Source organism: Gymnodraco acuticeps, unplaced genomic scaffold (assembly GCF_902827175.1).
Source record: "Gymnodraco acuticeps unplaced genomic scaffold, fGymAcu1.1, whole genome shotgun sequence".
Lineage (NCBI taxonomy): Eukaryota > Metazoa > Chordata > Actinopteri > Perciformes > Bathydraconidae > Gymnodraco > Gymnodraco acuticeps.
In genome coordinates, this window is record NW_022991187.1 from 1176597 (window position 1) to 1193897 (window position 17301).

Here is a 17301-nt window from a genome sequence, read left to right on the forward strand (position 1 = left end):
CCAGTTTATCAGTTCAAACTGTCCTGACTGAGCACACGCACCTGTAACCTTGGCTGCTGTGCTCTCAGTGTTCTGTCTCCCTGTTCCTGCCTGTTGGCGTCAGCTGATAGAGGTGTTATGATTCTATCTTGTTATGCAGCATGTTGATGATGCTCTCTGAACTAGCTAAATACATGGGTCTGGGGTAGAGTTCTTCAGAATTGACGTGGCAACTCTACCGTGAAGTCAGAACCTCTGGCTCTTGGACTTGTGATGTGAATTCTCCGGACGAAGCTCCAAATAAACCATCATGTGTTTGGCATCAAAGCTCCTGCTCTTCCCGTGTCTCTTTCCTGAGTCGGTGACTCCCACTGCATAGCTACACAGAAGTTTCCCTTACACTCATTAACACTATAATGGAGTAAAAATAATAAACAATAAAAGTATTATTCGTATTTATCTAAGGGTTAGAGGTGTGGCCAGCTTTAGATTGCTGTGCTTGCTATCCAGACTGAAAGTGTACAGTGACATATTGAAATAACAACATTTGGACACTAGTGTTTATTTTGAAGGATTAGTCACTTGTTTACCGGTGCTGTTCTTTCTTCTGCTGGCTTGACAAAGCTGAGACTCTTGCAGCCACTCAGATAAACAGTTTCGATATTAGGACACCCCCTCCTGGCAACTCAGTATATGGTAGGCCTGTCAAACTAAATGTTAACTGGTATTACAGGTGGTTGTACAGATGTCTGCAGGCAGAGCTTAAAAGCATAAGAAGAAGAAGAAGAAGAAGAAGAAGAAGAAGAAGAAGAAGAAGAAGAAGAAGAAGAAGAAGAAGAAGAAGAAGAAGAAGAAGAAGAAGAAGAAGAAGAAGAAGAAGAAGAAGAAGAAGAAGAAGAAGAAGAAGAAGAAGAAGAAGAAGAAGAAGAAGAAGAACCAGAAGAACCAGAAGAACCAGAAGAACCAGAAGAAGAAGAACCAGAAGAACCAGAAGAAGAAGAAGAACCAGAAGAACCAGAAGAAGAAGAACCAGAAGAACCAGAAGAACCAGAAGAACCAGAAGAACCAGAAGAAGAACCAGAAGAACCAGAAGAACCAGAAGAACCAGAAGAAGAAGAACCAGAAGAAGAAGAAGAAGAAGAACCAGAAGAAGAAGAAGAAGAAGAAGAAGAAGAACCAGAAGAACCAGAAGAACCAGAAGAACCAGAACCTTTATTAATGCCCCTAGGACCTAGGGGGAAATTCAGTGTTTCACTCTGGCTTGTATTTTAATACACACACAGTATATTACATGTTACTTGTATACATGTAGGTGCACACATGCACATGCAACACACACAGTTATACACACATTACAGAATGCACATGCTGGAGAGGGCCAGAGCGAAGAGGCTGCCAGTCTAGCCGGGGAGCAGTTGGGGTTCGGTGCCTTGCTCAAGGGCACCTCGGCAGGGCCCAGGAGGTGAACTGGCACCTCTCTAGCTACCAGTCCACTCCATGGTTTTTTTGGTCAATCGGGACTCGAACCGGAAGCACTTTATATTCCAACTTATACTACTAATACTTTTATATAACAATTGTTGTCAGTAAATTATTTGTTGTGCACAGCTCTTCACAATATTTACACCAATACTACTACATCTAGAGATGAAAGAAGTGCTCACATTATTTACTCAAGTAAAAGTAGCAATACTACAATGTAAAAATACTCAGTTACAAGTAAACGTACTGCATTCAAAGTTGTACTTAAGTAAAAGTGTAAAAGTATTAGCATTCAAAAATACTCAAATATGTTTGTATTAATTACCTAAATTTGCAAAGTAGTTAGTAGCTAAATATTTAAAAAAACGTACAAACTTACAAAATGTAGTGGAGTATAAAGTAGCATAATGTGAAAATACTCAAGTTCAACAGGTTGAACATGTTTACGTCCTTTGCAAGATCACCATACAAATGACATATAATGGTTATATTGTACCAAAATGAAGGTCAGTTTTAATGTGACCACTAAAGACAAAGTAAGTCATTAGAAATGCACCTCCCCCATCCCCCCAATATGAGAGAGATGTCGTCACAGGTCATCAGAGCGATTGTCTTTTCCTGGTGACCTACATAGTTTCCTGATTTACTTATAATAGTCATTGTCAAGAGAGTGAGCAGGAAGTGTTACAGCATGGTCCATTTGTTCATATGAGACCATTCTTGCAGTAAATGTATATAGCCTAAACATTAGACGGACTTAAGGTTTAACATTAATTAGAACTTTTAAGGAAACCTTTAGAAACTACAACAGTATGTTCACCTTCCACAAGTGTTTGGCACTACTAGCAATAATGGACTAAAATGTAGGCTTTTACTGGTTATAACATTTTACAACTATATTTTTTAAGCAATGCAATGAGATGTAAAACAAATATTTTGTAATAAGTGTGAATGATCATCATTGTCTCCTCTGTTTACATCTACTTATCTTTACATGTGAATATATAGCTTAATTAATGTGAATATCCAGGTCATACACAGTAAAGTACTGGGAGGGGATTCGTTTTTTTGTCACATCTGATCGTTTGAGGCGGCTTCATCAATAAGGTTTAAGAAGTTTCATTAAGTCTAATCGATCGATTTTAACTGGGTACGTCCTTGTTTAGTTAAATACACAAATGTTATTAATTTAAGCTATGCCATTAGAACATTTAGATGTTCATGGTCCAAAAAAGAGATTCGGATATATTTGGGACCAAAGAAAAAAAAGCAATTTAAATCGTTAGACTGTGCTCCCAATTAAATTACATTACATTTTATTACCTAAAAGTTACTTGTTTATTTATGACAAGTTTAGTTGGCCTACCTGCAGTGCTTGAAGAAGTATTCAGATATTTACTTGATTAAAAATACCAATACATTATTCTCAAAATACTCAAAAGTCCTGCATTCAAAATCTTACTTAAGTAAAAAAGTATTATCATCACAAAGTAATTAAAATATAAGAAGTAAAAGCAATTATTGTGCAGAAAAATTGCCTTTATGTGTGTGTACAATAACATTTATAATATATGTGACATTCTAGATAATATTGTGGCATTAAGTAGCATTTTACTGTTGTCGACAAACAAAGTTCTGATTAACTTTTTGTAAGTTATTTAAATAATCTCACTCTTCTGTGACCTAAAGAGTAAGACCACTAGTTTAATTTTTAGAGATGCATTTTTGTTAAATGTAGCTAACGCTGTTACATAAATGTAGTGGAGTAAAATAACATTATTTCCCTTTTAAATGTGGTGGAGTAGAAGTATAAAGTAGCATGCAATAGAAATACTGAAGTAAAATACTGTACAGTACTTTAGAAAATGTACTTAGTTAATGTATTCACCTATGTAGCTGTGTCTGTTAGATGTCTGTACTATTGAAGAGTTGTTGTGATGTGTAACCGTGTATCGTTCAATTAAGTTATGAGGGAGGCAACAGTTCGCCATTGTAAACACGGCCCTGCTAAATTGTCTAGGTAATTTTCAACCTTGACCAACATGACATTCACAAACAATAATGCATTTAAAAAATACAAATAAAAGATTATTTAAGGAAACTCAAACTCAAAAAGCCAACTAACGTATTAAAAAACATGTTTGCAGTTTCCTACCTGCTGTGGGGTTTTCTGTTTTGCAGCCAATCGACACAAGATGGCGGCAGCAGGTAAAGACAACCCTGCTATTCTAGCCACGAAGAAGAAATCGACTGCTGGGCGACAGGTGGAAACGTAGAAGAAGAGAGGACTAAACATAAACATGAGCAGAGTCTCACCGTGACCGTGAAACAAATAGGAAAATGCTGTAGCCTACCGTTAAACATTGATATACGTGTATCCTGTTTGGTGACACACAACGTAGTGTAATGCTGTTTGTTACTGTGTTTGTTTATTTAAAGAAATGTCGCGGCTTCTCCCCTTCATCAGCTGTGTGCACAACGTGTCTAGTCGGGTCATAACAGGAAGAGTTTCTCCCAGTGTCTCTCTACTTCTCAGGCCAAACCCTGCCGGACTGCCATGTGTTTTGGCAGCAGGTAAAAAGAACCTGATAGACCTGCCTGTCCTGAATGAGGATGAGTTTGAAGAGCAGTTTGTGAGAGGATCTGGACCCGGAGGACAGGCTACAAGCAAAACCAGCAACTGTGTGGTGCTCAAACACATCCCCAGTGGCACTGTTGTGAAGGTAAATCTTGTTTTTATTAATCCTGTCATCACTAGTTTATCACTAGTCCAAAAAGGAAAATGGTTTACCCAAATAAGAGTTATCTAAACGATGAGAATCTCAGTTGACTAATACATCTATTGTAATAGTCATTCATGTTTTTGATCCTATGGTTCTGCTATGCCAAACATTTTAGTTTATCCAGAATAATTTATATTGTGTATTATTTGTGTATATATGTATTTTATACTGTTTCTAAGTTATTTGCTGTTTTTTTTTTATGTTAATACTTTATAACACCTTTTTAAATATGTTAATGAACACAATGCTGCTGTAACAAAATAATTTCCCTATGGGGTCAATAAAGTATCTATCTATTTATCTTTCTAAGTCTAACATAGAGGCCCACGTAGTCAATTTGCTGGTGCTCTTTTGTCATAGTATGCTCTTCTACAGATGTTGATTGTAATGGAAGTTGAAGATAATGTTAAATTATAAGGACTTTCTGTCCATGTTCAGGGTATATGCAGGAATCCTGAAGTCAAATGTAATACCTTTTAAGACCTTTTTCATACATTTTAAGACCTCATCGCCACTTGGAGTTTCAACCGGTTACATTGGCGACACACTTTACCTCACATTGACTATATACAGTATTGATTGTCCTTCCTCCTTATCTTCCAACCATTTGGACGCAGACTTGCATTCCTCATAACGATGTTGTTTAACAACCGGCGTAAACTGACCTTTGTGCGCTATCAAGCAGTGAGCGTGCGATGTCCTGTTCAGGTGACGTCAAACCCAACGGGATGCCATAAATAAACTACACAGAATCACACTACACACCTACGCAATGATTACATTCAGGCAGACTGTAGAATACAACCTCTTTGGACCATTTATATACTTATTGAAAACAAGCTACAAAATGTAATACCTTAGAATATGCTGTTTAATACTTTTTAATAGCCTTAGTTTTCTCTAAATTGATTTATCAACTTTCAATACTTTTTAAGACCCCGCAGACACTCTGATGTTGGCTTAAAAGTTGAAATTCACAGTGAAGTTGTGCCTTTCCTGAAACATAAAATAAAATCATGATGCATGAAAGCCCCAGAATAGCTACTGAGTTGGTGTTTTAATTAACAATGTTAATTTAATTATTGTACCATTTCCCCTGCAGTGCCATCAAACCAGATCTGTGGATACAAATCGAAAGCGTGCTCGGGAAATAATGCGACTGAAGCTGGATGTTGTTTTTAAAGGAGACCTCAGTGAAGTTATTGTAAAGAAGAAAGAGTCTGAGCTGAGGAAAAAAGAGAAGAGAAAGAAGGCAAATGAGAACCTGGAGAGAAAAAGACTCTTTAAAGAAGGGCTTGCTGCAGACTCCAAACCGGGAGAGGACACAGTTTAAAAATGTTTGTGTGGAATATAAAATCAATACTTGTAAGGTTCTTTGCTATGCTTACAAAGACTGAATAACAAAACCTGGAAAGTCACTGTTAGCTGTTCTAAATCACATTGGCCTTTTGGTGTAAAGCAAGTGGGGAAAAATAATAAAGAAACCAAATATAGTAAAACATGTTGGCTCTGTGTTGTGCTTCTGTCAATGCTTGAAAATAAAAATAAAAACATGAATTGGGACATTAAACAACATAAAAGATCAAAGGGTTCATATTTGTATTTTGTTTATACTCTAATCATTCTCTGTGCTTAAGTAACATCTTTTGAGGTTTACATTCTTCTGATTTTAATAATGAAAAAGCATGTACACACATTGGTGCAGAAAAACAAGAATATGAATTAAAAATAATTATAAACAAAATATATAATTGGTAATTGATACACTTAACAATCCAAAATATAATAAATATTATTATTTGATGAGTTCACCATACAGTCGTTATTCATTTTAAATGAACCTACCCTTTTCGTAGACTATGTAATATTGATCATATAAAATCATTAGGTTTACAAATAATTCAGTGTTATATTTATCATGTTAGAATTACAACGTTTTTTACTCAAAATTTGAACGCGTCCAAATAGTCAAGCGTATACAATAGTAAAATACAGTTAAGGGGCAGGTTCATTATTTAAAAGAATACACTTGGGACGTTGACGGTGTGACGAGCAGAGCTGCAGCCAATGAGAGAACTACTTTATTACTTGTTTACTCCCCCCGGACCAATTGGCCAATGAGAGAGGCAGTACAGTTTTTTTTTTAAATCCCCCACGCGCTCACGCTCTACTTTGCTCAGTAGTTGTATGCAATTTGTAATGCAGAAGCATTGAGCTTCACAGTGAATAGCCCGTGGTCACCGAAGGGCAACATTAAATAGACTCCTAATTTTTTTTTTTGTATCCTGACACGGACATGGCAAAAGGTAAACTTTTTAACGTGTTTTTTTTTGTTTCATTAATTGTTGCATGTCACACAAGCTTCAGTAGTTAATGTGTAGCCAATGCTACCAAGCGTAAATTACGGGCAACTTTTCAAATACATGCAGCTGGTTAATTAATTGTCGGCTTTCGTAAAATGTAGGATAAAATAGACCGCTGTGTTTACGTGTATTCGTTTCCATGTTTTTAAAGGGAAGCAAGGTGTGCTGAGGACCGACAAAAAGACCGAGAACACTGTCGAAAATAAAGTCCCTTCTCGGGGGGAGACAAAGGAAAACAAACCGGCAACAAACAAGGTATGTTTTGTGTTCACCAACCAAAATAAGAATGGCTGTTTCTCACTTGTTGTGCTAACCCATCAAGTTACGGACACAGAGGGCCCTGGCCTGCTTCACCTTATCGTTGTTGGAGACTCAGACTTGAGCATTTCCGCCGGAATCTACACCAAACTGTTCACCGCCCCTTATCATAGGGTTCGGTTCAGATGTAGTAAGAAACCGTTGTACTCTATTGCTAATGGCGTAGGGTGCCTAGATAACTGTACTTAAGAACAACTGTTTCTCCATTTTATGCTGCTTTCTTCTTCTTTTCCACTACATCTCAGAGGCAAATATTGCACTGTTTTACCTCCCATTACATGCATGTTAAATATTTAGTTTCTAGTAGTTACTTTGCGAATTGTGTTGGGTCTATAGTAATTAAATCAAGCCCAGTCTTTACAAGCAGCAACTTAAAAGTGTTGTAAATACAGAGGCATCAATCATGATCCAATAATATAATGTAAATGATTCTGAAATTGGCCACTATGCATACTAAGGGTTTGAGATGTTCAAATCCAGGACTTTTACTTGTAACAGTTTTTTACACTGTAATATTGCGATTCTCCACAGCTGTTTGTCATTTGCTTATAAGCAGCACATAACAGTACAAAGTTGTTACTATTGAGTTGGCAGGCAGAGCGGTGAAGTCTTCAACGTCTCATATCCTGTACATTTGCTTATCTACAGTATAACAAAACACATTGTACGTGTGATATGTTGAAGTTTTTCCTTGTAGATGTGAGGGTCTAAGGACAGAGGGTGTGGTATTGTCATACTGATATTTTGTACAAACTGTGAAGTCCACTGAGACAAATGTAACATTTGTGATATTGGGCTATATAAATAAACATTAATTAATTGAGATGCAACACCTACTTTAATTGTTATTCATAATAATCATGACATTATTTTGAAGCTCAGCTGATGTAGTTAATTTAACACGCTAGTGCTGCTTACATTTAAACTAATATTATGTAGTAGTTATACATCAACATGCTTCTCAAAACATGAGCTATAATGATAAAGAGTGTAGAACGGGTCATTTTATGTACAGGGAAAATCTGATACTGTTACAACCCTCTTGAATTCACATGCAAGCTAGGTTCAGATATGAAGAGTTATAAACACAGCTTCACAAAATGTCCTTTTTTGCATCTAGTCAGATTTAGCTGAACATTCACATCACCTCACAGGTAACTGTAACTGATACAGGGTCTGTCCTTTTTATTTTATTTTTATAATAACGGTAAACAACATTTCATTATGCAGACTAGCGTAGGTGAAGTACAAACCAATTTCCTGAGTGTACGGAGTCCAAGCAAACCCAGATCCCCTCTGAGCGACAGCTCGAGCATGCTGATCCAGGAGGGAAATGACTGTGGAGCCAGCCACCCCGACGTGCCCAAGTTAAAAAAAGGTGAGCAACAAATCAACTTCAAGAAAAGGATTGAATCAAATAATATGTAATGCTGTTGTTTGTTCTTTTCTAATACATGCAATCTCCCATTTAACCTAATGTTAAGCCCTGTGTTACCTTGGATGGTCAGCAGCTCCACGTGTCCAACAGAAATACTTCCTGTGCATGTGAAAGGCAGCAGTGTTCACTGGCCCCCTGTCTTATGACTTAACGTAGCCATTTTGTTTTTAAAGGAACTTTCAGGGTTCTTACGGTCATTGAAAACCTGGAAAAGTCATGGAAATTCAAAATGCTAATTCCAGGCCCTGGAAAGGTTATGGAAATGTAACTAAAGTTGCATCAAATATAATTTATATTTTATCTAATTGCCGAAATAGTAATACTATAATGATAATAAATACTGTATCGTATAGTAATGAAACGTAAAATGGCTTTTAACTGACGAGGTATTTTGCTGCTGAGAGATTTTAGTAGCTTTAGTCTGTAGAAGCTAGTAAGCCTACTATTTGATTTGTTTTAGATAGGCACAACATGTTTCATATGCAGACCTTATTTTCCTGTTCCATGTTAAAATAAACTATTTTCAGTGGTACCGCTGAGAAAGAGTAATTTTTTTGGTCATGGAAAATGAGGTAAAAATCATTGGTGAAAAAGTGTATGAACCCTGAACTTCACTCTCTTGATTGAGGCCAAATGTTGAGGACCGCTGTCAATTATATTCTTCTCCGTCCTCATTTTAGAAGTGCCTAATGAAATAAAATCGGAGAGTTGTGAGTCCAAAGAACAGAAGGCTGAAATGGGTTGTAAGAGTCACGGGATCAAAGAGCAAGCCACTGAACAACTTGAGAACAAAACGGCACACACGAATGGCAGATCTGCAGCCGAGATCAAGGTTCTAGCCGACAAACCTCGGAGAAAAACCCGTCGCAAACCAGCAGCAAAAAAGTGAGTGCAGAAAGACAACATTTTGGGCATCATTTAAAAAATGAAAAAATTAGTGCACAATCAAATTTGTATATAATTCCTCTCTTTTCAGGTCTGAAAATCAAGCTCCTCAAAACAGGAAGGTCACAGACTATTATCCGATCAGACGGAGTAACAGAAAAACCATGGCAGAGATAAAGGTCTGTTTGTAAAGTGTTTTGTTAGTGAATAGAATAAATACTTTTCCACCAAGATAATACATTTACATGTTGTTACTACAGTAAAGATATCAATTCGTTTTTTGTGAAAGTGTCTCTAAGAATTCTGCATCACTTTATCGCTTTCCCTAGCAGAAAGTCTGACTTTGACTCCATTCCTCAAATTGTCAACAGAGTGAAGAACACAAACACCTTGATTACCTGATAAAGAATGACATTGAAGAAGGATTGCAGGTAACATTCAATGTCTTTTATATGTCATTTTGAAGACCGTCCTTGACCCACATTGTATGTATTGATGTCTGTAACGTAGTGGTCGTACCTGACTGTGCATTGAAGTATTTTTTTTCCAGTATTTTTGTTATATTTGTGACATATTTAATTTCTCCTGAACGTATTCTAAGCAGTCAGTAAATAGTACTTTTTAGTTGCTAGTTTTGACAAATCCTTAACTGCAATGTGATTAAGAGTTTGACAAAGTGTTGCTTGTGAATGTTGACAGATCAAACGCATAGAAGGAAAAGGAAGAGGCATATTTGCTGCCACGGGCTTCAACAAGGCCGAGTTTATCGTGGAGTACCACGGAGACCTACTGGAGCTATCCGAGGCTAAAGAACGAGAGGCCAAGTACGCTCTGGATCCCCAAAAAGGCTGTTACATGTACTACTTCCAGTATCATACCAAAACCTACTGGTGAGTCCAAATCAACACTTGAAATATAATTGACACGTGGCTTTACACTTATTTCATTTATTATCTTTTTTATTTTATCTAGTTAAAATTGCATTACATAACTATATTATGCCCATGTTCCCTGGGTCTCTGTATTAGCTGGCTATCAAATTTAAGGTGATCAACCACACAATAATAATCTTAAATAATTATAGGCCTACGCTCTGTGGTTGGTCAATTGAGTCTGTGAACATTACTTTATTAGAACTTGTTTTCATTTACATGCTTTGGCGTTTTATGGACACAAGTGGGCTACTGTATTATTTGAGAAGAGTTTACCCCCAATGACTTGGATACGGAGGGGCGGGTGTTTGGTTGTCTCCGTACATTAGGTCACCTATTATACAAAATCCACATGTTCATGTCTCTTCTTCATCAACATGTGGAAAGAGACTCTGAAAGTTTCAGGAACAAAGATTCTCTCTCTTTTCTATAAAAACCTGTCTGAAAATGAGCTGATCAGATTTTGGCCACTTAATGATGTCATAACGATGTTTTGGCTTGGTAACCATTAGCCAATCACCAACCAAGGTAACCCCCGAGAATCAGCACTTTTGAAACAGGGCTGAAACAGAGGGGATTATGGGTAATGCTGCAATGATCTGTTTGGTGTTTGGAGCCAAACACTTCAGAGACATGTTTTGTATCTGAGACCTTTGATGAAAAACAGTATAATAGGGGACCTTTAAGATTGCAGTAAGGTCACAAAGGCACATTTCTTAACTTCTTGATCTGTATTTGTTGACGCTCCACAGTGTGGACGCTACAGAGGAAACGGGCCGCCTGGGAAGACTCATCAACCACAGTAAGAATGGAAACTGCCAGACGAGGCTTCATGCCATCGATGGAAGCCCTCATCTGATCCTGGTGGCGTCCAGAGAGATCAAGGCAGAGGAGGAGCTGCTGTACGACTACGGGGACCGGAGCAAAGCCTCAGTGTTGGCTCACCCATGGCTCAAATACTGAACCCTTCAACACGTGTGTTCATATTTCAGATGACTTGGTGCTCTCTGCGGTCCTGTTGGGCTTTATGTGACAGACGCTTTGGATCAGCAGGCCTCAAAATGCTTTTATAAATATACAAAACGTTTTTGTTTTAAATGAGTGCTAACGAATCAACAAGTGGATTTCTTAGTGTTTTATAATGCTTTTATTTTTGTAATGTATTTGTAGCAAACTGAAGTATATTTCTCCCGGATACGTAGTGTTTTACACTATCAGAGGTTTTCTTTTAGAAATGAATATATCTGACAATTCAGTTTCACTTTTGTAAATTGTTACCTGTGCTGTAAATGAAGGAATAAAACCCTGTTGTTTTTATTCCTGCTGTTGGTGGTAAAGAAGGCATATTCATGAAATACTGTGCTCTTTAAAAGACACCCTTTTCCACTTATTTTGACCCGTATCTGGTACTTGTCTGCGTGGAAATGTGGGGGCAGTAGTTAGGTAGTATGTACCATAGACTGTTTGTGTAACCTATATGCTATCAGGCTGCCCAATATTCAGTCAGTGAGGATGAAGAAGTTGGTCGATATGTTGTGAGTGCACGCGGTGAATTTCAACAATGTTTCTTTTGTTTGCCAGTGCTGCACACTTTACTAAATTAACAATCTATTTTGTTTTACTTTACAATGAGATGCCCACAGCTTTCAAGAGAAAAAGTACTACAACTTTTTATAGTATCTGGGTTTTGAAGACTTGATTGAATAAAAGTTGTGTTCATCTTTGCTCTCCACTGTGCTGTTAATCCAACGAAGTAACATCTCAGGGAAGTCTTCATTCTTGAATGTGACTTTTTAGTTTACATCTGTCTTAAGATTAGTCTATTGAGACAATCAGAACCTGTATCGATGTGAACAACACTTATTTAATACCAGAGGGAAAACATAACAAATTGAACCAAACTATTCTTATGATTGTCGAGGGTTGAGGCCCACTTTCGTTTATTTGACAGTTGAGAACAAATATTGTTACATTACAAGACCAACATGCGTCCCGTTGTAGAATTAATTTAGATTTATAAAACATTACATTCTCAATCCTATAAATAACTTTGTTTTGAGTTAATTATTTAGCATCATTTCCAACATGAATTGGATAATACTTTCCAGTTTTACTTCATATCAGGAAAACATTCCACATAATATATATTTCTACTCTCTATTTGACTATAAACCGTCTTAGGTAGAAATGACCAGTACATAATACAGTGCTTGTTGAAAATAGTACAAAATTATCAATATAAAAGTGGTCAACTAATGAGAAAACTGCAGACAAATCCCGTTTGTCTTCTACATCGTCAGCTCTTATGGAAGGTTTTCCTTATTTTCGCCTGAATGAAAACCTAAAGACAGAAAAGGGCGAGGGTTAGTTTAGGACGTTTGTTCCCGGGCTTGGTGGAGGGGACAAAAGCAACATAAATAATAAAGCTACCCAGAGCGAGAAGGCTACACTGAGTCATGGCAGACTGTAATTACTGACAGCTGCAGTAGTTTGGCAGACATTCTGCTATTTTCCAACCTTTTCTCTTTCAGCTCTCAGACGCTTCTCCGCATCAGCATGAACTCATTCGGTCACAAGTATATCATTAAGAGACAGGAGACGGGCTGTGAGAACGATCTCTCTGCGAGCTTCAACATCATGTGGCTGCTGAGGACATTTCTGCTGAAACCTTGCCATGTGTAGTAAACGGCTTAAAGGTCACCTATTATGCAAAATCCTCTTCTTCATGTCTCTTCTACATCACCATGTGTCCCCTCTGTGTAAAAAGATTCTCTCTCTTTTGGTCCTGATCCATTTCTATAAAAACCTGTCTGAAAATGAGCTGATCAGATTTTGGCCACTTTATGATGTCATAACGATTTTTTTGGGTTGTGTAACCATTAGCCAATCACCAACCAAGGTAACCCCCCCCCCCCCCTTATCACCTGAATCTCCTCCTAGAGCACCATTGTGTTCTTTTTTAACCAAATGTCTCTCAGAGGGGCGTGGGGAGGGGCTCCTTATTTTCATCTAAAGTAACAGACAGAGAATCAGCACTTTGGAAACAGGGCTGAAACAGAGGGGATTATGGGTAATGCTGCAATGATCTGTTTGGTGTTTGGAGCCAAACACTTCAGAGACATGTTTGTATATCTGAGAGCTATAATATATTGATGAAAAACAGTATAACAGCGGACCTTTAAAATAAGTGTTACTTGGTGGTACTTCTTTCGAATGACTTACTAGAGGCATTATTAGAGGCGACAACAATGAGTGAACCTTGTTTGGTCTACTCACAGTTTGCCTATGGTGGTTTTCTCCTCTTTTGCATCACTTATCGTGGCTCTTCTGTGCTCTGTGTGTGCTGGTGTGTCCAGATCCACTTCCACCATGGCAGGTTCAGCTTGGGGCAGAATCCCACTGCAAGAGAAAGTAGAGCTTTATGGTCACTGAGAATTGTTTTATACAAAGGTGTCCACCCTTTTTAGTTGAACATATATTCAAAAGATGTACTTCTTAATTCACCCTTCAGAACTAGAATCAACATTGTTATCAGGTATGATTAGATTAAGGGTAACCAGGTCATTTCTACTGGTGATGTGAGCCTAAACGGGCCGCTGATATTGTTGTGGTTTACTTCAGGATTACAATTGGCAAGTGAGAAACAGGATGTTTAATTCTGAGAAAGTAATGAAGGTATCGGTGGGATTAAACTGTGTGTCAGTGTGCGTCATTAGCGTAAGATGAGTACTAATGATGATTTTGTATCCAACCACAGATGCTCTCTAAAGGGCATTCTGTCATTCTCATGGAAATGATCATCTTAAAACAAGAACAAGCAGCTCAATTCAGATTTTATATTTGTTTATGTTCCCACTGAGTAACCACAACTTTATTACCAACATCTTAACAATTCACATCAGCTCCGCCTGTCTGAAAGGTTATAGTGTTCAGTTTTGATGTCATTGTGTCAGAGAGGTGTTGATACGGCTGTTTAGTCCTTTCTGAGGCTCTGGTTTGACGTGCTGTATTGACGTGCATGTAATTAACAGTAACTTCATTGTCTATCACATGATGGTAGACTGAGATCACCGAAGACCACCACTCAGCGCCACAGGAGGTATTTCCTCCCAGTGGCAATCAAACTTTTGAGCTCTTCACCCTTAAGTAACACTATGTGCAATATACATATCAATATAATTACCATCATTACAATACACTCGCTGCTATATATAACTGTGCAATATTATTATTATTATTAATAATGCTATGATAACGTGCAATTACGTAACTGCCACTACGTTTTTTGCACTACTAACTACTGCTAATAATTGCATTGATTGTGTGACCATCTATGTTTCATGTTGTCTAATAATAATAATAATTCCTTACATTTATTATAGCGCTTTTCCAGATGCTCAAAGCGCTTTACAAATACACATTACACACATCATGGTCACCACTGTGGACAATACCCACAGGAGCAAGTTCAGGTGAAGTGTCTTGCCCAAGGACACACCGGCTTTACAGACGCAGCAGCGGCGGGTTTCACCCCTTGATCTGATGATCATTGCACAGCGCACTGCGCCACACCGTCCATCTTCACGCCTCGAAGTCATCGAGGCGCTTTTACAAGTACACATTGATATCATACATGTACTGTGGACAATACCCACAGGAGCAAATCCGGGTGAAGTGTCTTGCAGTTGCGGCAGGAGCGGGTTTCGAACTGGAGTTCCCCAGCACCCCTTGATCTGATGATCAGATGCACAGACCACTGCGCCACCCGTCCCACCTGTAGATGTTTAATTGCTCTTTTTGCTGTACTTGTAGTGTACAGTTTTGCTGTTGTGCTATTGTGTTTATTGTATTTTGTTACTCTGGCACAACAATTTCCTTCAGGATAAATAAAGTATTCTCTTCTCTTCTCTTATCTTAGTATGTGTCTGGCTCACAACATTAAAACATACACCTATGAAAGAATAACATAAAAACGCACTAAAACAATTCCTTTAATGAATAATTTAACATTATATTTACATTATAATGCAGTTATATTGCATAAGAGTTTACATGAATTTCATAAACCAGTGCTTTAGAGTTAGCTTTGGTTTGGAGCTATCGATCAACAGAATAATAATCCCCAATTACTTTGATAATCAATTCAGATATCAATATTTTTAAATAGTTTTTCATTAAATAATGGGAAAGTGCAAAATGTGGAGTTCAACACATTTTAAAACATTTAATTAAAAACTGGGATGCATATTTCTCACTACTCCTTGACTTTTTATAGTGAAAAGCCCCTGACCTCCTGTAGAGCTGCAGCTCCTCCTGAGCCACCATCAGCTGAGCTTTGAGCTGGTTCCTCTCCTGCAGAACCTCCTTCAGCTCCTGCATGGTGAAGCGCGGTCTGTTGGGGTCCGTGAGGTCCACCAGCAGCTGGTTCGGACCCGCTGTCTGCTGTAATGGCAGAGAGGAGAAAAGCATATGTCTTAACATGTTTACTTTATGTCTGACAAGTAGGAGAGTAACTCTGAAGACACATGTTTGCTTGTTATAGCGATACCCCCCTTTATTTGTATTGGTCTTCTAATCTGTTTTATTCTTATAAGTTATTCATGTTATAGGTTTTTATTTATTTTATAATTCTATTTGCAAAATCCCCTTTAAAATTGGTCTTTCATCTTATCTTTGCTTTATTTATTTCATAGGCTTTAATATTTTATTATATTTTATTATTTGTTGTCTTATGTCTGCCTTTATTTTACCGAGATGGATCATTGTTTATTTTATTATATTTTACCCATTTTATTTTACCTATCACACCTTTAACCTCGCTGTGTCCCTTGAACTTATATGTTGTTGTTGTTGTTGTTGTTGTTGTTGTTGTTGTTGTTGTGCTGCATGTGTGCAAAAATGGGTTTTGACCTGAATTGAATTTCTTGTTTTAACTTGTCATGTGTGCCATGTTGTTAAAGCCCTTTGAGCTGCACCTGATGTATGCAACATGCTATACAAATAAAGCTTATTATCATCAGTTACAACTAGTAAATTATAAGTATATATGAATTATGACTACTTTAAAGCAGATATGTATATCTGTAGTTCGTGTTAAACTGTGGAATTATTTACCAAATTATTTAAAGGGCTGTATGCACATCTTTAGGTTTGATTAAATGTATAAAGAAAGAATAATGAGACAGTATGAAGATGTTAGGTAACCTGTTTTGCTGATGGTAGATTGTTGTGTTAACTTATGATTGTTTTAAATCTTACTGTAAGTGTTTGTAAACTGCTGTGATTGACAGACTATCGATTATTATTTGTATTTATTCTTTAATAAGGGGCAAGTAAAATAAGATGTTCTCCTCCCTGCTACTTTCCATCATGTGCTGCAAAAATGGCGTAAAGTGTCCATGTTTTATAATGATTGCCATGAGTGGAATAAACTAAAAGGAAATACCTTATTATTATTATTAAAGTTACTCACCGCCCCCTGCCCAGAGGATCTCTCCTGCAGGATCCGGTCCAGTTCACTCTTCAGGTTGTCTCGCTCCATTTTCAGCTCTTCCAGAGACAAGTTGTACTTATTCACTAATGTTTCAAACATTTCCAACACGCGGACTATCCTGAACTGTAAGTCCGAAACTTCTTCGCCTTTGCTGCTGATTTTTAACAAATCTCTACCGATTACATATGAAATATCATATACATCCTCCACCGTCAGCTCAAACGCGTCCTTATCGAAAGCCAGAGCAGGCGACGACTCTTCACCAAACTCCATGACGGAATAATGTTTGAATGTCAGAATAAAGTGATTTTTTCCCCCCACTGTTTCCCTACAATGCTCTAAAAATTGAGTTTTCTTCTTTCTGTTTGACTTCGGCTGTACAGTTTTACTGGCAGAAGGTAACTAACTTACAGCAGCACTTCCCCCATCACTCTTCCACCAATGGCGTGGCGGCAGAGGAGGGCAAAGTATCCTAGCGACAGGTGAGTACAAAGGTCGTATATAAACTCAAGAGGACTCCCTCATCAACACTGGTGTTTCGTAAACTATGGTCGTCTTTTCCAGGTTAATGAAATGTAGGTCATGTGTAGACGGTGTGAGTGAGAGCTCTTTGTTTTTGACGTGTCTC

At 37.7% G+C, this 17301-nt stretch overlaps 3 protein-coding genes across 4 annotated transcripts; 2 read left to right on the top strand and 1 right to left on the bottom strand.

Annotated features, from left to right (window-relative positions):
- The first annotated feature begins 3714 nt into the window (after positions 1–3714).
- On the top strand, positions 3715–5745 carry cunh12orf65 (chromosome unknown C12orf65 homolog). The gene is made up of 2 exons (XM_034238253.1): positions 3715–4184; positions 5347–5745. Exons 1-2 carry the CDS (start codon positions 3903–3905, stop codon positions 5575–5577), a joined length of 513 nt encoding a protein of 170 aa, XP_034094144.1. The 5' UTR covers positions 3715–3902; the 3' UTR covers positions 5578–5745.
- Positions 5746–6407: 662 nt separating this feature from the next.
- Positions 6408–11901, top strand: kmt5ab (lysine methyltransferase 5Ab). Its single transcript, XM_034238242.1, has 8 exons — positions 6408–6550; positions 6759–6862; positions 8156–8303; positions 9044–9248; positions 9340–9427; positions 9620–9679; positions 9948–10138; positions 10933–11901. Exons 1-8 carry the CDS (start codon positions 6541–6543, stop codon positions 11141–11143), a joined length of 1017 nt encoding a protein of 338 aa, XP_034094133.1. The 5' UTR covers positions 6408–6540; the 3' UTR covers positions 11144–11901.
- Positions 11902–12082: 181 nt separating this feature from the next.
- On the bottom strand, positions 12083–17097 carry rilpl2 (Rab interacting lysosomal protein-like 2). 2 transcript variants are annotated; one of them, XM_034238251.1, is made up of 4 exons: positions 16653–17097; positions 15471–15619; positions 13457–13579; positions 12083–12521 (listed from the first exon to the last, which is right to left on the bottom strand). In XM_034238251.1, exons 1-4 carry the CDS (start codon positions 16944–16946, stop codon positions 12500–12502), a joined length of 588 nt encoding a protein of 195 aa, XP_034094142.1. In that variant the 5' UTR covers positions 16947–17097; the 3' UTR covers positions 12083–12499. The 2 variants fall into 2 exon arrangements, with proteins under 2 accessions (XP_034094142.1, XP_034094141.1); XM_034238250.1 differs by having other exon boundaries at positions 15471–15622; positions 16653–16946.
- Positions 17098–17301: the final 204 nt, after the last annotated feature.